Source organism: Somniosus microcephalus, chromosome 12 (assembly GCF_052327205.1).
Source record: "Somniosus microcephalus isolate GS21.2 chromosome 12, FLI_Smic_1.0, whole genome shotgun sequence".
In the NCBI taxonomy this organism is placed as follows: domain Eukaryota; kingdom Metazoa; phylum Chordata; class Chondrichthyes; order Squaliformes; family Somniosidae; genus Somniosus; species Somniosus microcephalus.
This window is the reverse complement of record NC_140998.1, coordinates 87977010-87995082: the sequence shown is the minus strand read 5'-3', so window position 1 is coordinate 87995082 and position 18073 is coordinate 87977010. Positions and strand designations below refer to the sequence as shown.

General features: G+C 43.4%; 1 protein-coding gene across 1 annotated transcript in view; it reads right to left on the bottom strand.

The window, feature by feature from the left end:
* Window positions 1-18073, bottom strand: part of daam1a (dishevelled associated activator of morphogenesis 1a) — a 265075-nt gene that overhangs the window by 47128 nt on the left and 199874 nt on the right. The window contains exon 18 of the mRNA XM_086003291.1: window positions 16882-16988. Within this exon, the coding sequence (XP_085859417.1) occupies window positions 16882-16988 (107 nt within the window). The remainder of the gene's footprint in view (window positions 1-16881; window positions 16989-18073) is intronic.

Below are 18073 nucleotides of genomic sequence, written 5' to 3'. Positions count from 1 at the left end.
CAGCCAGGAATAGGTTTGTAGGTGGAATATTTTATGTTGTGGTCAGTTAGGAAATGCTCCACACAAAGGGGGTTAATATAGCAATGTTCATAGGCTGCAATATACAATTCAATTAACTTGATGGAAGTAGATTACAATGGGTATACAAGACAGCAGTATATTAAATCAAATCTCTTATTCACATATTGGAAGGATGAATGCCATTAAACACACCTCTTACTATCACATAGGAGGACAGCATAAGGCCAATTAACCAGAAGCTGTGGTTACTGCATTTACACTACATTGAGACTTATTGCTGCCGTCAGTTGAAAATGAATAAACCAAAGAACCATAGAAATTTACAGCACAGAAGGAGGCCATTCATCCCATAATGTCTGATCATAGAATCTTACAGCATTGAAGGAGGTCATTCAACCCATCGTGCCTGTGACAGCTCTTTGAAAGAGCTATCCAATTAGTCCCACTCCCCTGCTCTTTTCCCAGAGCCCTGCAATTTTCTCCCCTTCAAGTATTTATCCAGTTCCCTTTTGAAAGTTACTATTGAATCTGCCTCCACTTTGCTAGCTCTTTGCTAGAACAATCCTAAATGAAGCCCACTGCCCGTCTCTCGTCATAACTTGTAACAGCCTCTGTTTCAAACGTTAATCCAATGCAATAGATATGGCACTAGTGCCACCAGCTCAGGAGGTGCTCTTTCCACATGCCACTTGCCACCATTTTTTCTGGCTACCCATACAGGCCAGCAAAGCAGCTTTTGCATTGCTTACCTGTATCAATTTTTCCCAACAGTGTGGAAGGTCCATTAGCAGAAAATACAACTTGTGACGATGATTTTTAAACAACTGGACATGTAGTTTTATATTACTGTACTTCCAGCATTCTGAAATCTATTCTGCAATGTAAATGGGGTGAATTTCAAAGTACTGGCAGCCAAGACAAATGGAACCAATTCTATTTTAAGCAGCTCTGTTTAATATAAACATGGCATTAGTCATGGTGTGTTGTCAGGTTCCCACTTCATTTATTTTCAGGGTTAGAACAGTGTTATTAATGGGGAAGTAATTTCATTGCTACTACCTAAAACAATTGTGAATAGTAAAAAAAAATTAAACTATTTTTCTTTCAATAGAGTATTGCTATGAGAGAACTTAAATTGGAGGAGTTACTAAGCCCAGGAATGTGGGACACTGAATTATCAGTAATCATTAACTAGAGTGCTTACTCAGTTATATCCCAATGGGTAGGTGAAATTTCAGTTCATTTGCAGTCTTGCTCAGTAGCTAAAGTTAGTTCTCTAATATTGGCTCAGAATTTGTTGGAAAGTTTTAGCATTAAGCACAGTGTAAGAGGAGTGTCCCACCGTTTTTGCGAGGAAATTCGCACGCGACTGATTTAAGCAGGTTTTACACTGAAACATTGCTACGCACAAATTTCCTCGGTCTTGTGCGCCACTTCTGATCCACATTCGCCCAAACCCTCCACCATTCATTAACATTGCTCCGCACCCATGCAAAGACTAGCTCACGCAAATATCATGGCCCAGAAATTCGGGTCTCCACGGGTGAGTACGCAAGGGGTACTCACCCGTAGGTCCAAAGGAAGTGCCGGTTTCGTGCATGCACTGCGCATGCGCGGGAAACCGGAACTACCGTTCCCTTGAAAGAAGGGGTTCAGAGGTGGAACGTGTGCGCAGGAGAGGCAGCGCGTGCGCATCGAACTTACGTTTTTTTTCCGGGAGGGCAAGTCTCCAGCAGTTACACATATAAAAAGCAGGCGCAAGGCCTGCTTTTAACAAGGTAAGTAGTGAATTAATTAAAATTAAAACACTTTTTCCACAGGTTTATTATTTTTAAATACTTTAAAGAAACATAAGTTTATTTTTAGCCCAGTTAGAAAATGTAATTAATTTTTTCAAAAATTTAAATTATTGTTTAAAAGTTATTTTATATAATTTAGTTATTTTAAAAATGTGATTTAAAAAGAAAATTTATTTGAAGTTTTAGTGATGTTTTGGGGCTTCTACAGGAAACTTACTGATATCCGGCACTGACGGGACCGAGCTGGTGCCGTAACATCAAAAGTGCTGGACATACCAGAGTTAATGTTTAAACATACGAAACTGAGAAGCTCCGTGAGAATCAACAAACCCTGTTGCTTAGCAACAGCTTCAAAACAGTCGGCTGCAGCTGCAAGCGTCTGTAGCTGAAGCTGTTGCTATAGCTACAGACCTCGTAGTGCTTGACTGGGGAAAAAAAAGCAACGAGAACTAAAAAAACATAGAAAACGGCTCCTGATTTTTGCCGTTAGTTCGAGTATTCCGGACATATAACCTCCAGATAAACTAAAGTTTCCTGTAGTATTTATGGTTTTGACAGTTCTTCCTGTCAATTTTATGAATGGGCATTTCCCTTCTACCATTGACTCCGCATGGCCCACGTGATCCCAGAGGACGCATCGAACTAACTGCGCCCCTGGGATACGCAAGCACTGCACGCCGGCAGTTGGAGCAGGCCCAGGATCGGAATCCCAAGCGGGCCCACAGCTTAATGGCTGGCGCGGTAGGTAAGTGCAGGTCAGAGGCTTGCACCCGCGGGAAGCCTCCGACCCGAATTTCTGGGCCCATAGATTTACGTGAATAATGTGTGGGCGTAGGTCTGTGTCCAAAAATGTATTGCAGCATGGCCAATAGTCACCTGATATCGGTGTAGTTAAGATTAAGGAGTTTGATGGCTATTTATTTTTTGGATTTTTCTTACCAAGACCAGAACTATACTTAATCAGTGTGTTGTCAGTCTTAGTGCACCCAAACTTTTTTGCCCCCACCCATGTGAGCAGAAGGACTAAGCAGCTGGAATGGCCTTCTCAATGGGCATACCTCTTTTCCACAAAATAACGGAAAATGAACAGCATAGGTAAGATGCAGAGAGACTGAGACGCCATCGCAGAAGTACTGACAAGAGTGAAATCACTAGCACAGCAACTATTTCATATTCCACACGTGCAAGTTTCCTGATTTTACAAAAAAATCCACTAAATGCAATACAAACACGTGCAGCATATCTGAGGGGAATACACCGGTTAAAAAATATCATTTACAATTCTAACAAAAATGGGCAACAATTGATGACTCTGCATTTGCAGCTGTTTTACGCCAATTTTTACATTCCGGCTTAGGCAAATGAGCTCTGCAGGAAATTCAGGTGCAAGGTTCCGTTGGCAAGATCGACGGAGAAACACATTTCGGTATAATTTCTGTGTAAGTGTGGTACAGGAAATTTGGGCCATTATGAATACCAAGTAAAGAAAAAATAGCCCTGTAACATCAGAAACTAAAAGTAAATGTAAACATATTTCTTTGTAGCAGATTTTAATTTAATTGGGATTCAGATGATTGCTTAAAGTAATATTTAATAGAATTATTTTTTAATAGAAATTCATATTAGAATACAAAGAAAGACCACTTCAAGTACTTTAGTGCTAAACCATCAGTTACAGGAGCAGCTATATGACTGACTAGGTAGTAAATGGTGCAGTTTGTCACTAGATTTATGTAAGCCAGAGGCTCAACCTCAAAAGTCTGTAATAAATAATCTCAACTGGAGTGCCGAGTCCGGCTTTCTCTCCCTCTTATCCCGGAGAACTGGTGCACAGTTGGTTTATTTTTGTCTTTGTAGTCTCAGCATGCCACAGCATCTCCTGGGCAGGGAACAACTGGGAACCACCTCCATCTGCTGCCCATGACATTCCATGACCAGCTGCTAAAATTTGCACAAGCATAAGTATATAACATATTCCAAAAGGCTTAAATATGTATCTCAGCAAACTAAGTACATTACTTCTTAGGTGTATCCCCTTACAACATCCCAAAATAGCAGCGGTTTACATTTATCAGCTGCAGTATGAATTTTTGTAATATTCTTTATCCCCACTTGCCATTCCCTTCCCTCTAATTGCTTGTTAGAATCATAGAATGGTTACAGCACAGAAGGCCGCCATTCGGCCCATCGAGCACGTGCCGACTCTCTGCAAGAGAACTTCAGCTAGTCCCACTCCCCCACCCTTTCCCCATAGCCCTGCAAATATTTTTCCCCAAGGTACTTATCCAATTTCCTTTGGAAAGCCACAATTGAATCTGACTCCACCACCCTTTCAGGCAGTGCATTCCAGATCATAACCACTCGCTGCGTAAAAAGTTTTTCCTCATGTCGCCTTTGCTTCTTCTTCCAATCACCTTAAATCTATCCCCTCTGGTTCGCGACCCTTCTGCCAATGGGAACAGTTTCTCTGTATCTACTCTGTCTAGACCCCTCATGATTTTGAACACCTCTATCAAATCTTCCCTCAACCTTCTCTGCTCTAAGGAGAACAACTCCAGCTTCCATGTAACTGAAGTCCCTCATCCCTGGAACCATTCCTGTTAATCTTTTCAGCACCCTCTCTAAGGCCTTGACGTCCTTCCTAAAGTGCGGTGCCCAGAATTGGACACAATACTCCAGTTGAGGCCGAACCAGTGTTTTATAAAAGTTCATCATAACTTCCTTGCTTTTGTACTCTATGCCTCTATTTATAAAACCCAGGATCTCGTACACTTTTTTAACCGCTTTCTTAACCTGCCCTGCCACCTTCAACGATTTGTGCACATATACCCCAAGGTCTCTGTTCCTGCACCCCTCCCCCCCACCCCCCTTTGCCTCTCCATGTTCCTCTTACCAAAGTGCATCACTTCGCTCTTTTCTGTTTAAATTTCATCTGCCACGTGTCCGCCCATTCCACCAGCCTGTCTATGTCCTCTTGAAGACTATCACTATTCTCCTCACTGTTCACTATACTTCCAAATTTTGTAATTGTGTCTTGTACACCCAAGTCCAAGTCATTAATAGATATCAATAAAAGCAGTGGTCCTAGTACCAACCCCTAGGAAACACCACTGTATACCTTCCTCCAGTCCAAAAAACAACCGTTCACCACTACCCTCTGTTTCCCATCACTTAGCCAATTTCGTATCCATGCTGAACCTGTCCCTTTTATTCGTTGGGCTTCAAATTTGCTGGCAAGCCTATTGTGGCACTTTATCAAATGCCTTTTGGAAGTCCATGTACACCACATCAACCGCATTGCCCTCATCAACCCTCCCTGTTACCTCATCAAAAAACTCAATCAAGTTAGTTAAACACAATTTGCCTTTAACAAATCAGTGCTGGCTTTCCTTATTTAATCCACACTTGTCCAAGTGACTGTTAATTTTCTCCCAGATTATCGTTTCTAAAAGCTTCCCCACTACCGAGGTTAAACTAACTGGCCTGTAGTTGCTGGGTTTATCCTTACACCCTTTTTTGAACAAGGGTGTAACATTTGTAATTCTCCAGTTCTCTGGCACCACCCCCGTATCTAAGGAGGATTGGAAGATTATGGCCAATACCTCTGCAATTGCCACCTTTACTTCCCTCAGGATGCAAGGATGCATCCCATCAGGTCCTGGTGATTTATCTACTTTAAGTACAGACAGCCTTTCTAATTCATCCTCTATCAACTTTTAGCCCATCCAGTATCTCAACTACCTCCTCTTTCACTTTGACTTTGCATTTGTTTTACCAAAGGAAGATGCTGCCAAAGTCCTCATTTAGCACCTCAGCCATGCCCACTGCCTCCATGCATAGATCTCCATTTTGGTCCCTAATCGGCCCCACCCCTCCTCTTACTGCCCGTTTATTATTTATATGCCTATAGAAGACTTTGGATTCCCTTTTATGTTAGCTACCAGTCTATTCTCATTCTCTCTGCCCCTCTTATTTCCTTTTTCACTTCCCCTCTGAACTTTTTATATTCAGCCTGGTTCTCACTTGTATCTCAACCTGACATCTGTCATACGCGCTCTTTTTCTGCTTCATCTTATTCTCTATCTCTTTCCAGGGAACTCTGACTTTGGCTGTCCTATCTTTCCCCCTCATGGGAATGTACCTTGACTGTACCTGTACCACCTCCTCTTTAAAGGCAGCCCATTGTTCGATTACAGTTTTGCCTGCCAATCTTTGATTCCAATTTACCCGGGCCAGATCCATTCTCAACCCACTGAAATTGGCTCTCCTCCAATTAAGTATTTTTACTTTAGATTGCTCATCATTTTCCATAGCTAATCTAAACCTTATGATACTATGATCACTGTTCCCTAAATGTTCCCCTACTGACACTTGCTCCACTTGACCCACCTCATTCCCCAGAACCAGCAGTGCCTCCTTCCTTGTTGGGCCGGAAACGTACTGATCAAGAAAGTTCTTCTGAACACACTACAGAAATTCTTCCCCTTCTCTGCCCTTTACACTATTACTATTCCAGTTTATATTAGGATAGTTGAAGTCCCCCATCATCACTACTCTATAGTTCTTGCACCTCTCTAAAATCTCCCTGCTAATTTGCTCCTCTATAGCCTTCCCACTAGTTGGTGGCCTATAGAATGCACCTAATAGTGGAATGGCACCTCTATTGTTTCTGAACTCTAACCAAATAGATTCTGTCCTTGACCTCTCCAGGACATCCCCTCTCTCCAGCAATGTTCTCCTTAATCAATACTGCCATCCCACCTCCTTTCTTTCCTTCCCTATCTTTCCTGAACACCTTGGCCACGATTTTGCCGGCACTCAGATGTGGGTTCGGAGGCCGGTCCGGTCAAAATCGAAATGATTGACAGCAGGTTGGGAACCCACTCCAAACCTGCCTCCATGTAAGTTTCCAAAGTGTCGGGTCTGCGATTTCAAGTAGTGGGGGAGGCATTTAAGATAGTTAAATGCTTGTTAAACACTTGTTAACTACTATTTTGCCAGCGTATTTCTATTTTCCCACTTTTTAAAAAAAATTTTATAAACAGGTTTCACTTCATTCAGAGATCACGTCAGGTAAGTAGGTCGGGTTCTCTATGTCTCCCCATTGTTGTGAATAGGTGACAGCTGCAAAAGTGGTATGAAAGCTGACATTTCACAGCTGCACACTTTCCAATGTCGGTGGGTGGAGGTGCAAGGTAAGTTGGTGAGTAAAGATGTGCAGGAGTAGGGTAGGGAAGACAGAGTAATGTTTATGTGATGAGTGGCACAGCAGGATGAGGTTGAGTTTGGTTTTGCAGTAATGTTTCGTGATCTGCTTAGATCATTGAAAGGCTTGCGCCACTGCAGCCTGGTCCTCCTGACGACATTGCTGCTTATGCCCTCCTGTGCAATGTGCAACCAGGCTGCGTTGATCTCTTGTGGAGGTCTCTTCCGCCCATGGGAAAGAAAGAGAACCTCCCCGCGTGCCGTGACTCCTTCCATAAGCATATGGAAGTCAAGGGAGAGCCTGGGTGCAACCATGCACGTTTGTGCAGTGCTCGTCAGTGTTTGCAGCCCCTCAATGCTGTAGAACACTGACAGCATAACTGTTAAGATCAATATGGACATGGTCCCTTTAAGGAAACCGGCTGATGACACGTCATCAAATGACATCATCAGACCCACAACACCAGGTTATGGTCCAACAGTTTTATTTGAAATCACAAGCTTTCGGAGCGCTGCTCCTTCGTCAGGTGAAGTGGAGAGATGAAGGAGCAGCGCTCCGAAAGCTTGTGATTTCAAATAAAACTGTTGGACTATAACCTGGTGTTGTGTGACTTCTTACATTTGTCCACCCCAGTCCAACACCGGCATCTCCACACCATGTCATCAGACCCGCTTCCTGCTAATTGGCCTGGAACCTCGCAGGGCGGGCTTAACAAGCCCAATCGACGAAAAATCGCTTGGAGAGTGCGGGCTGCAGTAGGCAGCGGGCTGGGACAGCAACACCAACCCCGGCCGCCCCGGAGGGCATAATCGCGGCCCTTATTTCCAGGAATATTTAGTACCCAATCTGGCCCTTTTTTGAGCCAGGTCTCAGTTATCACCATGACATCACATTTCCATGTGGCTATTTGCGCCTGCAGCTCACCAACCTTATTTACCACACTTCATGAGTTTACACACATGCACTTTAAATCTCTCTTGGACCTTCTTGTATTCTCTCTTAGTCTGACTCCACCTAATACCGTACTATTTCTTACTCTAGTGCTATCTGTCTCTCCCAACCCTTTGTGCACCTCGTTTTGCCTTTCTAATGCTACATCCTAGTAGCCTTCTCCCTGTTCTTTTCATCCTTTTAAAAAGCTTCAAATACATTCCTAAGTGTTTCATTCACAATAAATTATAATTGCTGTGTAGTCGATGTTATATAGCCAACTGAGTTTTCTTGGTTTGCCACTTCTTTCATTGGAGAAACTTTTGCCAAAGTCTGCGAAAGCTGAAGTCTTAAGGGTAAATTTTGCAAAGCTTGGTTCCCAGTGTGGAACTTCATTCAATGCGAGCAGGAACAGGATAATTGGCCATGGAGGTCTCGGACACTTCCGATTTTGTGATGATGAAAAATAATGGGAATCTTACTTGTCTGATCTGTGAAATCTGATGTCCAAATTTTACAGCACTACATTTTTAAAAAACGTCTTTTAAGGTTAATGGAAAACTAGTACCTAGCGTAATCTTCAAACAAGATTTGGAGGGCTCCTTGCCCCTTTTCAGACGGTTCCTTCCAAACACCAAGAAACAAATTTAAAATAGGTTACAATAGAATAGGTCACACTACCAATAGTAAATTGTTGTCACAAACCACTATCCCTCTTCTAGTTAACATTGTTGTGTTATATTGGTTCAAAATTCGTCAGCTGGTCTTAAATACTAACTACATTTTCAATATTTTATGATCCAAACTACCAATAGCTGACTTACTCCGAATCAATACAACATTCAAACCATCCATCCCTTCTTGCCAGCTACCCGACATGCATTTCTTCCCCTCACTTTCCACAAAGTAGTGGCATTAAACCCTTCCTCCTCCATTATATGTAGACAGTAAGCCATCTTCCCACTTTCCCTTCACAGCTTCAACGTTGTTGCTTCTTGATGTCCTTGCAGCAACAGGAAACGCTATGAAGCATGAGGGAGGGGTACAGGCCGTCTCAGCATCCTGAACACCAGTGAAGGAAACAGATTACTTTCACTGTGGCCGAGAATGCTGAAATACCACTGCTGCCCTTGCAATCTCACTAGTACAGCAACAGTGAAAGGGAACTGCTGCACCAATAAAGGAAAGGCAAAAGCAGCAACTGGAATGGAGGGCAGTGGAAGCTGGTTCAGGTGAATACCAACATTTGGCAGCCTCATTAAGTTCTCATTTTCAAAAGTGTGAAATAGCAGCAGCAGTTACAACTATTTGATGATTTTATACAAGTAAATGAATGCTCTGACAAGAGCAGTGCACCAGTGCAAAGATTGTTTAGTGGAGACAAGTGCATAAAAACTTAAAGAAAAAAACTGCTACTAACTCTACCTCAACTAAAGCAAGGATAGGCAGAAAAAGAAAGATAAATGAAACTCTCAAGAGTAATACATTAATCTTGGAAGCACTGGACTAGCAACCAGACTTTTTCCTCCAGTAGAAAATACAGTGCCAGCCAATGGCAACATGCTTGAATAGGTCTCAATGACATTACTATAACAAGTCATTAAATGTATTTGCTTTACTACTGGATAGCAAAATTACAACGTTCATTCAATCATCAGCCTGCCTGAAAAGGACTTCTGACAATAACCTGTCACAAAAAGCTTTTTAATATTGACACTCTTTGAAAAAGATAATACAGTTGACTTTGAGCCTTGTGGCAAGCTACAACAAACAGCAAATGAAAAACCATCTGCAGACACTGAATGGAGTTACCAATCTGACCTACATAGACACAGCTTGTGATCATGACCTTCAGATGGCTGCATTCAGAGCAGAGCTATTACATCATGGAAAACAAACAGAGCAGTACATTAGTGACATTCTAAATAATCAAGACAGAAATCAGTGCTTTAAGATATTTTTCTAAAACACACATGTACAAGAAGACAAATGTCAATCAACAGAAAGTAACCAAATAATGTAACGAACGCAATGAAAAACTGCAGAAATATAAAAAAAGAATGCATTGGTTATTAACCTGCCCCACCTTCTATCTCTTCAAATATTTTGAGCCATTTTCTTGTGGAAAAAATGCAATTTCAGGGATAAATAGTGATAATGAACTAGAAATGTGTAACCTACAATGTTCAATCAACTATTTTTATAAAAACTGAATGCCTGCATACAGCTAATAGAGATTATAATTGCTGGACACCAGAGGGCAAGATCAACCACAGCTGTCTGTTATTTCACGGTCAACAGCCTCCTGAGGAGGTACATTAATAGAACTTAATGATTAAAATACACGTCTCCTCTATTAAGTATGCCATAGTGCCAAAACCTGTTTCTCTGTACAGTACCCAGAAACTATAACTATGTATCTATCATTAGTGCAGCTGCAACTTCATTTTAAAATATTTCTGCATGAAAACAAAACAAAATCTTGGTTTTCATCCTCAGTAGGCTAGTTGCTAAACTTCCCATTTGCAAGTCAACAATCTATCCTGCCACTGTGGCATCAAGCTGCAGCGTCCATTGGCGAGATATTTTTGAGGATGTACCAGGATATTTGGTGGCGGTATTTTTTTTGTTTTATAAAGCAGGCAGTGACCCAAAGGCAATAAGACGTCTATGATAATTGCTTCAGCAATGTGACCTGGTGGATGGTGTGGTAAATTCCACTTGGAATTTGAATGGAGCATGATAGGACACATCAGAGTTACAGTAACTTCGGTAAATAGTATTTATCCATTGAGGACACTCCATTTAAAAAAAAATCATTCGACGAAACTGCAGCTATTCCATCTACTTATTTGATAAATCTACCTAAACAGATTGATAGGTATCCTCTATTACACTTCATCGAGCACCCTCCCACATTTCTGATGCAACAACCGAAGCATGAGATAATATAAGTCTTGCATATTAAACAAAGAAAAAACCTTAATGATTGACTTAATAAAACTCACTACGCACTTGGTATGAGTATAAAGCAAGGCTTTAATCAACTTGTTTCAAACATGGAGGTCTAGTTGTCCTTCACTAGTTCCTTGTCTTACAAAATGTCCCTGGGCAAGCTGGGCCCACACCCAAGTATTTATACTCCTTGGACGGCGCCACCAGCTGGCCGTCCAGTGTTATTTCATGAGTCGTTTCTTCATGATGATGAGATTTATAACATTCTTCCTGCCGAAAAGATTTGGAAGTCCGACGACTTCCTCTGAACAGATTAGGCGGACCACAAATAGCCGCAGTCTTTTAGATCTTTGTTTATGGCTGGAAGGCACGTCTCCCCGGACCATGTTTTGGTCCCTGGGCAGCTTGATCTGTACTGGTAGATTGACAGGGCCCGTGTCACCTTGATCGACCTGTGGAAGACTGGGGAGATCGTGACTCCGGGTGCGGGTCCCCACAGGCACAGAGCTGGCGTCCTCTTGGTTGGTAGCCGGGGATTGACCGGCGTCCTGGCTTCGGGTGGCCATCCCACAGGGAGCGCTCAGCTCCCTGAGTGGATCCGGTGGGGTAGCCGGCAGATCTCGATGTCCCAGGTAGGGCGTCATCTTCAAAGGAGTGCAGAGTGTCGGCATCATTACCGTGGGGTCCCTCTATCAGTTGGGTCCGTGGGACCGGTTGGACAGGGAGCCAGATCTCGGAGTGAAACGGTGGACTCCCGGCCATCAGGGTACTGCACGTGCGTGTACGTGGAATTAACGTCCGTTAGTTCCACCTCGTCGAAGAGGGGATCGTTTTTGGAAGATCGGACGAATTTTCAGAGCAGCATGGGGCCGGGAGCTGCCAACCATGACGGTAGGGGCGTCCCATGAGTGGAGCAACGCTGGAACCTAAAGATTCGCTCGTGAGGCGTGACATTGGTGGACGTAGAAAGAAGAGACCTGATGGAATGCAACGTGTCAGGGAGCACAGTTTCGCACTGCTGGTCTGGTAGGTTGTATGACCTCAGTGCAAGACGAACGGCGTTCCAAATGACAGCGTTGTATCTCTCAACCTGTCCGTTACCAATGGGATGGTATGGTGTCGTTTTACTTGTGGCGATTCCCCGTTGGGAAAGATAACTTTTGAGTTCGCTTGACATGAAGGAGGGACCCCGATCAGAGTGGATGAAATTGGCCGTACCGCAAAGGGAAAAGACTTGATCGAGGCATTTGATCACTGTGGAAGTAAGCATATTGGAACAGGGGAAAGCAAAGGGAAAGCGTGAATATTCGTCCACCATAGTAAGTAAGTAGGTGTTTCGCGTTGAGGAAGGCAATGGCCCTTTAAAGTCAATGCTGAGTCGCTGCATAGCCTGTATGAGCGAGCCATCCGATGGATGGAAAAATTGCGGTTTTAATTCCGCACAAATTCTACAGGAGGAGCATGTTCTTTTCACATCTTCCGTAGAAAACGGGAGATTTTTAGATCACACAAAGTGCAACATATGGGTAATGCCAGGATGGTATAAGTCAGTATGAAGATCCGCAAGAGTCGAAGTTGACACAGAAGAGCAGAATGCCCGCGAGGGTATCCAGGGCCACATTCTCTTTGCCGAGTCAATAATGTACCAAAGGCGGCAATTCCATCCTCCAGAGTTGTATTTTGTTATTCTTGATCTTAGTACGTTTCCGGTTATCCAGCATTAAGGCCACGGAGCGCTGATCGGTTATAAGTGTGAAATGGCGACGAGCGAGAAAATGACTCCATTTACGTACAGCTTTGATGATGGCCGTAGCCTCCTTCTCGACAGGAGGATAATGGAGCTCGCTACCCTGCAAGGTTCTGGACAGAAATGCAACGGGTCAACCACCTTGATTCAAGGTAGCCGAGATCGCCGCCTCCGATGCATCGCACTCGACCACGAAAGGAAGATTTTCATCAATGGAACGAAACGTGGCTTTTTCCAGTTGTCGCTCGAGGAGGTTGAAAGCTGAAATAGCCGTTGCCTCCAATGGAAATGACTTTGCATGAAGCAGAGGCTGGATCTTGTCGGAGAAGTGGGGTATCCACTTCGCATAATAGGCGAACATGCCGAGTGCCCGACGAAGAGAGCCGAGATTCGTAGGGGGAGGGAGCTCCTGAAGCGGACAAAGTCGCTCTGGATCCAGTTTGAGGACACCGTTGCCCACCCAGTAGCCAAGGATGTTGCCTGATGGTATTGATTTCACAGATTTGGACTCATTTAAGGTTAAGTTGCGACGACGGAGAACGTCAAAAAATTTCTGGAGATTGGCATCATGCTCCTTCTGGTCATGACCAGCAATGGTGATATTATTCAGATATGGAAAAGTGTCCGTTAAGTTCTCCTGTTTGACTAGGCTATCCATTGCCCATTGAAAGACAGCCACCCCATTGGTGACCTCAAATGGAAGGTGACAAAACTGGTAAAGCCGACCATTGGCCTCAAAGGCCGTATACGTTTTGTCAGAGTCCTTTAATGGTACTTGATGATATGCGCTCTTTAAATCAAAAGTTGAAAATACCTTGTAGTTGGCAAGGTTATTGACCATGTCATCGATGCGTGGTAGTGGGTAGGCATCCAGGTCGGTATACTGGTTAATAGTTTGCGAGTAATCGATGCAAAGCCATTTCTTGTGTTGCTTCAGAGGATTTTTAGCAACGACGACTTGAGCCCGCCAGGAAGATGAACATGGCTCAATGATACCGTCAGCTAGAAGGCGAGAGATTTCTGCCTCGATAAAGGATCGATCATCTTGCTGAAACGTTGTGATTTAGTGACTATGGGCTTACATCAGGGGGAAAGATTGGCAAACAAGGAGGGCTTGTCGAGCAAAGCCGCCAAAAGCACACAAAACGGTACTTTGGAAATAGTGAGCTCCGGCTTTGACCCTCCAAACTCAAAAGTGAGTCTTTTGTGTTGTTTCTGGAAATCCTGTCCCAGGAGCACATCACTGCATAGGTTTTTGAACACCCCGAGCCAGGTGGAGAAATAAGTGCGGCCATTGAGAATAAGGTCGACAAGACAAAGCCGGAAGAGTTGGTGGTCAGTGTCGTCAGAGCCATTGCAATTTCCCTGTCCGAGGGGTAAATACGCAGTTTTAACTTACTGACAAGCCCGCTCACTAATGAAGCTGTCAGAGCTGCATGAGTCGATTAGTGCGCTCAAAATGTGTCCATTTACCGAAACCGTCGTGGCTGCATGGGACAGACTTTGGGGGAAAACAGCTGTGATGGGAGGAGGGGCAGTTTTACCCTCGACGGCTGTAACCTTAGTAGTGGTTCTTGGGGGAGGAGCAGTTTCATAGATAGCAGCTGTAACCTTAGTAGTGGCTCTTGGGGGAGGAGCAGTTTTATAGATAGTTGCTGCAAAACTAACAGGAGCTCTAAGGTATACCGGTTAAGAAAAGTGGCCTTTCTTACTAACAGAGGCTCTTGACTGGCATACCTTAGAAGTGACCTTTCTTGCTGCAATGATTGCAGGTTGCGTTACGAGCAGGACAACATTTCCTATAAATGGAACACACCTCCACAGAAGAAACACTTCCTTCCAGATTGTCAAGATGCCGCTAGGGCAGAGTCGTCATCAGTGAAGGCTTCTAGGGTAGGGTTGTCATCAGCCAGGTTGGAGTCATCATCCGTGAGGGCTCCCGCCCGAGGCCTATCGAAGGAGTCACTAAAAGTGATAGCAGTAGCCCGTGCACGTGGTGAAAGATAAGTATCTGCATTCCTCTTTGCTAAGTCCAGAGAACATGCCTGGTCATAGGCAGCCTGTAACTTGAGAGTTTTATTCTCCAACAGGCGCTGATGTATGAAGGGAGACGCAATCCCATTAATAAAGGAATCATGAATTAACTCCTCCTGGCACTGCTCAGCTGTGACATCTTTAAGATTACAATCCTTGCTGAGCCTGCAAAGTTTCTGAAGGAATTGTCGTTGTTGAGTTGTGGCCAGTAGATGCCGAGCAAAAATTTCGTTTGGGGACTTGACATATAGTTGCTGTAGTATTTGGATAGCGGTGTCATAGTCTATACAGTCTTCGATATGAGGGGATACATAATTAGCAAGCATTCATAACTTATTAGGAACATTCTCACCACACTCAAGGAATCACAGAATCACAGAAACCCCACAGTGCAGATAGAGGCCATTTCGGCCCATCGAGCCTGCACCGACACATATCCCACCCGATCCCCGTAAGCCCTACACCAACACATATCCCACCCTATCCCCGTAACCCCACGTATTTAATCCCCCTAACACTAAGGGTCAATTTATCATAGCCAATCAACCTAACCTGCACATCTTTGGACTGTGGGAGGAAACCGGAGCACCCGGAGAAAACCCACGCAAACACGGGGAGAATGTGCAAACTCCACACAGACAGTCACCCGAGGCCGGATTCGAACCCGGGTCCCTGGCGCTGTGAGGCAACAGTGCTAACCACTGTGCCACCGTGCTGAAGGTACGATACCAGTGTTTCCATACCTTAGCAGCTGTAAGTGAATTCGGGTCCAGATCGAGACAGGCGGGTCTGAGTAGTTTCTCCATGATGGATCAATTACTTCGTCCGAGTTCCCTTCTACGGTTTGAGTCGTAGCTGGCTGTTCCGAAATCACCCAGAGTGTGGTGTCGATAGCAAGTTGATTAAATTGACATAATAAAACTCACTACGCACTAGGTTCGAGTATAAAGCAAGGCTTTAATCAACTTGTTTCAAAACATGGAGGTCTAGTTGTCCTTCACTAGTTCCTGTTTTACAAAATGTCCCTGAACAAGCTGGGCCCATGCCCGAGTATTCATACTCCTTGGACAGCACCACCAGCTGGCCATCCAGTGTTATTTCATGAGTCGTTTCTTCATAATGATGAGATTTATAACAATGATGATTGAGACAGACATCTTCATGTTAGGATGTGAAATACAAGATACTCTCAATTCAAGTCGTGACTGTTGCTCATGGGCTACGAGTATCAGTCGGCTACATTGGCACAACCATCAACAAAATTATAGAGGGAATAACACATGCAGAGAAAGAAATAAAGAACGAACTTGCATTTATATCGTGCCTTTCACAACCTCAGGACATCTCAAAGTGTTTTACAGCCAATTAAGTACTTTTGAATTGTAATCACTGTTGTAATGTGTACACCCACACACTCAACTTTTCATCAACCTCTTTATTGCACTATAATAAGGATGATACTCAATGTGTAAGTTCAACAGATTTGTGTTTGCAACTGCAGTACATAGCTATCTTTGAAGAGCAAACATTGAAGGCAAAGTGAGCACAAACAGTATTTTGATTTGTTGAAAGACAGCTGCAATCAGCTGCAGGACAATGAGCAGGGGAGTTTTCAGGTGCCCAGGTTACAGAAGCCCGGGGGGGGGGGGGGGGAAAAGGGGGCACGGTGGTCAGAATCCGGAGCAAGGGAGTCATTTTCCCCATTGAAAACTGGGGTTGGGCAGGGTGGAAGAGCTCCCAGAATCAGGAGTGGAAGATTTGGGGGGGGCGGTGGGTGTGTAGAGCTGAGGGGGGGCAGGGGGTAGTGGAGAAAGAGAAAGTCACACAACCTGGAGCAGCAGAGGCAGCAGTGCTGGTGCAGTTGGCTCTTATAGTATGTTTGAGTTATTAAAGAGAAGCAGCAACACTTTCATACTAACTCAAAAGCCAACTCTACAAGCTGCTGTTCTAGATATAGCTAACAAATGTTGGTCAAGACATTCCCACCCATTGTGGGCAGAGATTGTGCCCACGGTATGCTGGTAACTTATTTCACAGTTTCATTGTGTGTCTATTGTGATGAATAATTAAGTATTGAGTGATAGGAATAATTATAATCCTTTTTAGAATTTATAATAATGCGAAAGTCAGAAAATAAAATTTATAAACTGAGTGTCAAGTTTTCTTGTAATATATTATAAAATAGTTACCTGGATAGAAGAATATTGCAATTCTGGGCTCTTCTCCCATCTATTACTGACAGTTCTTTGACTTTCTTGGTGGAATTTAATGTGTCTTCATTGGCTTCTGTCTCTTTCTGTGGTCCAAAAAAAGTTACAAGTAAACAGTAAATAAACTGAATCTGCCACCATAATATTTAACGGCCTAAGTAAAGCTCTATTTGAGAGACCACCTTCATAGCATATTTGTAAACAAATTTGAGGACCAAGTATCGCAAAAAATTTCTAGGCATTTGGATAGATCTATAAAGTTTGAGGGTTAAAAGGTATGATTAGCTCTGGACGTGGATTTACTTTTCAAGCCATAAAGATGGTCTGACAGACCAATGTATTCTCATTGAAGTAAAGATGATCCTATTGAGCGAGCCTCATTACCTACTCCAGACCAAAACCTTGCACTAGATATGTCAGTACTCGGAATAATGCACCATAGTCATAGAAATATCTCCAAAGTGTTCAAACTTTGCACAACTAATTAAGTTTTCCCCGGTCTGGGTGAAAAGCATAGTTAGGGTGTCACTGACGGCGCAGGGACAGACAAAATTCAAACTGAAATTCAATAACAAGCGTCATATAATATTCCCTCAGTTTTATCACTTATGGACGACAAACTAAGCTGTTACAGTCAGTATTAATATAAAACACAAGTCAATTTGTGTATAATTTGGCAAATATTCCTTAAAAGTAATTAGAGTGCCATGTGATGGCTCTGTTGGTAAATGAACTACCCAATTTGAAACTCAACTATATAGACAATGAGGTCTTGGATTCAATATATATCTATGCCAAGTTAGTAGCTATTAACTGGAACGATTGGCTTTAAATCCCTGGTGAGGGGGAAAAATATCAGTTAGGATTCACACTCCTGATCACTATCCACTGACCCCTGCTGGAAAGTGTGAAAGTGTGGGCATTGGTGAGGACAGGGATAGCCTTCACAGAGGTGCTTCATGGAGTTAAGTAGCACTGTCTAGGCTCAGACATGAAGAATGGCCAAAAGGTATAAAGAGCAAATGCAGTAGAATCCACATGTATGGATCTTTAATGCATGCAAACCCCCGATTGTATAAGCTTTTCTCATGTCCAAATTCCTTTACAATTATAGGAAATCTGTATAGTCCTGTGGTTAAATGTAGCCTCTCTGCACAGGGCAACCTATCCC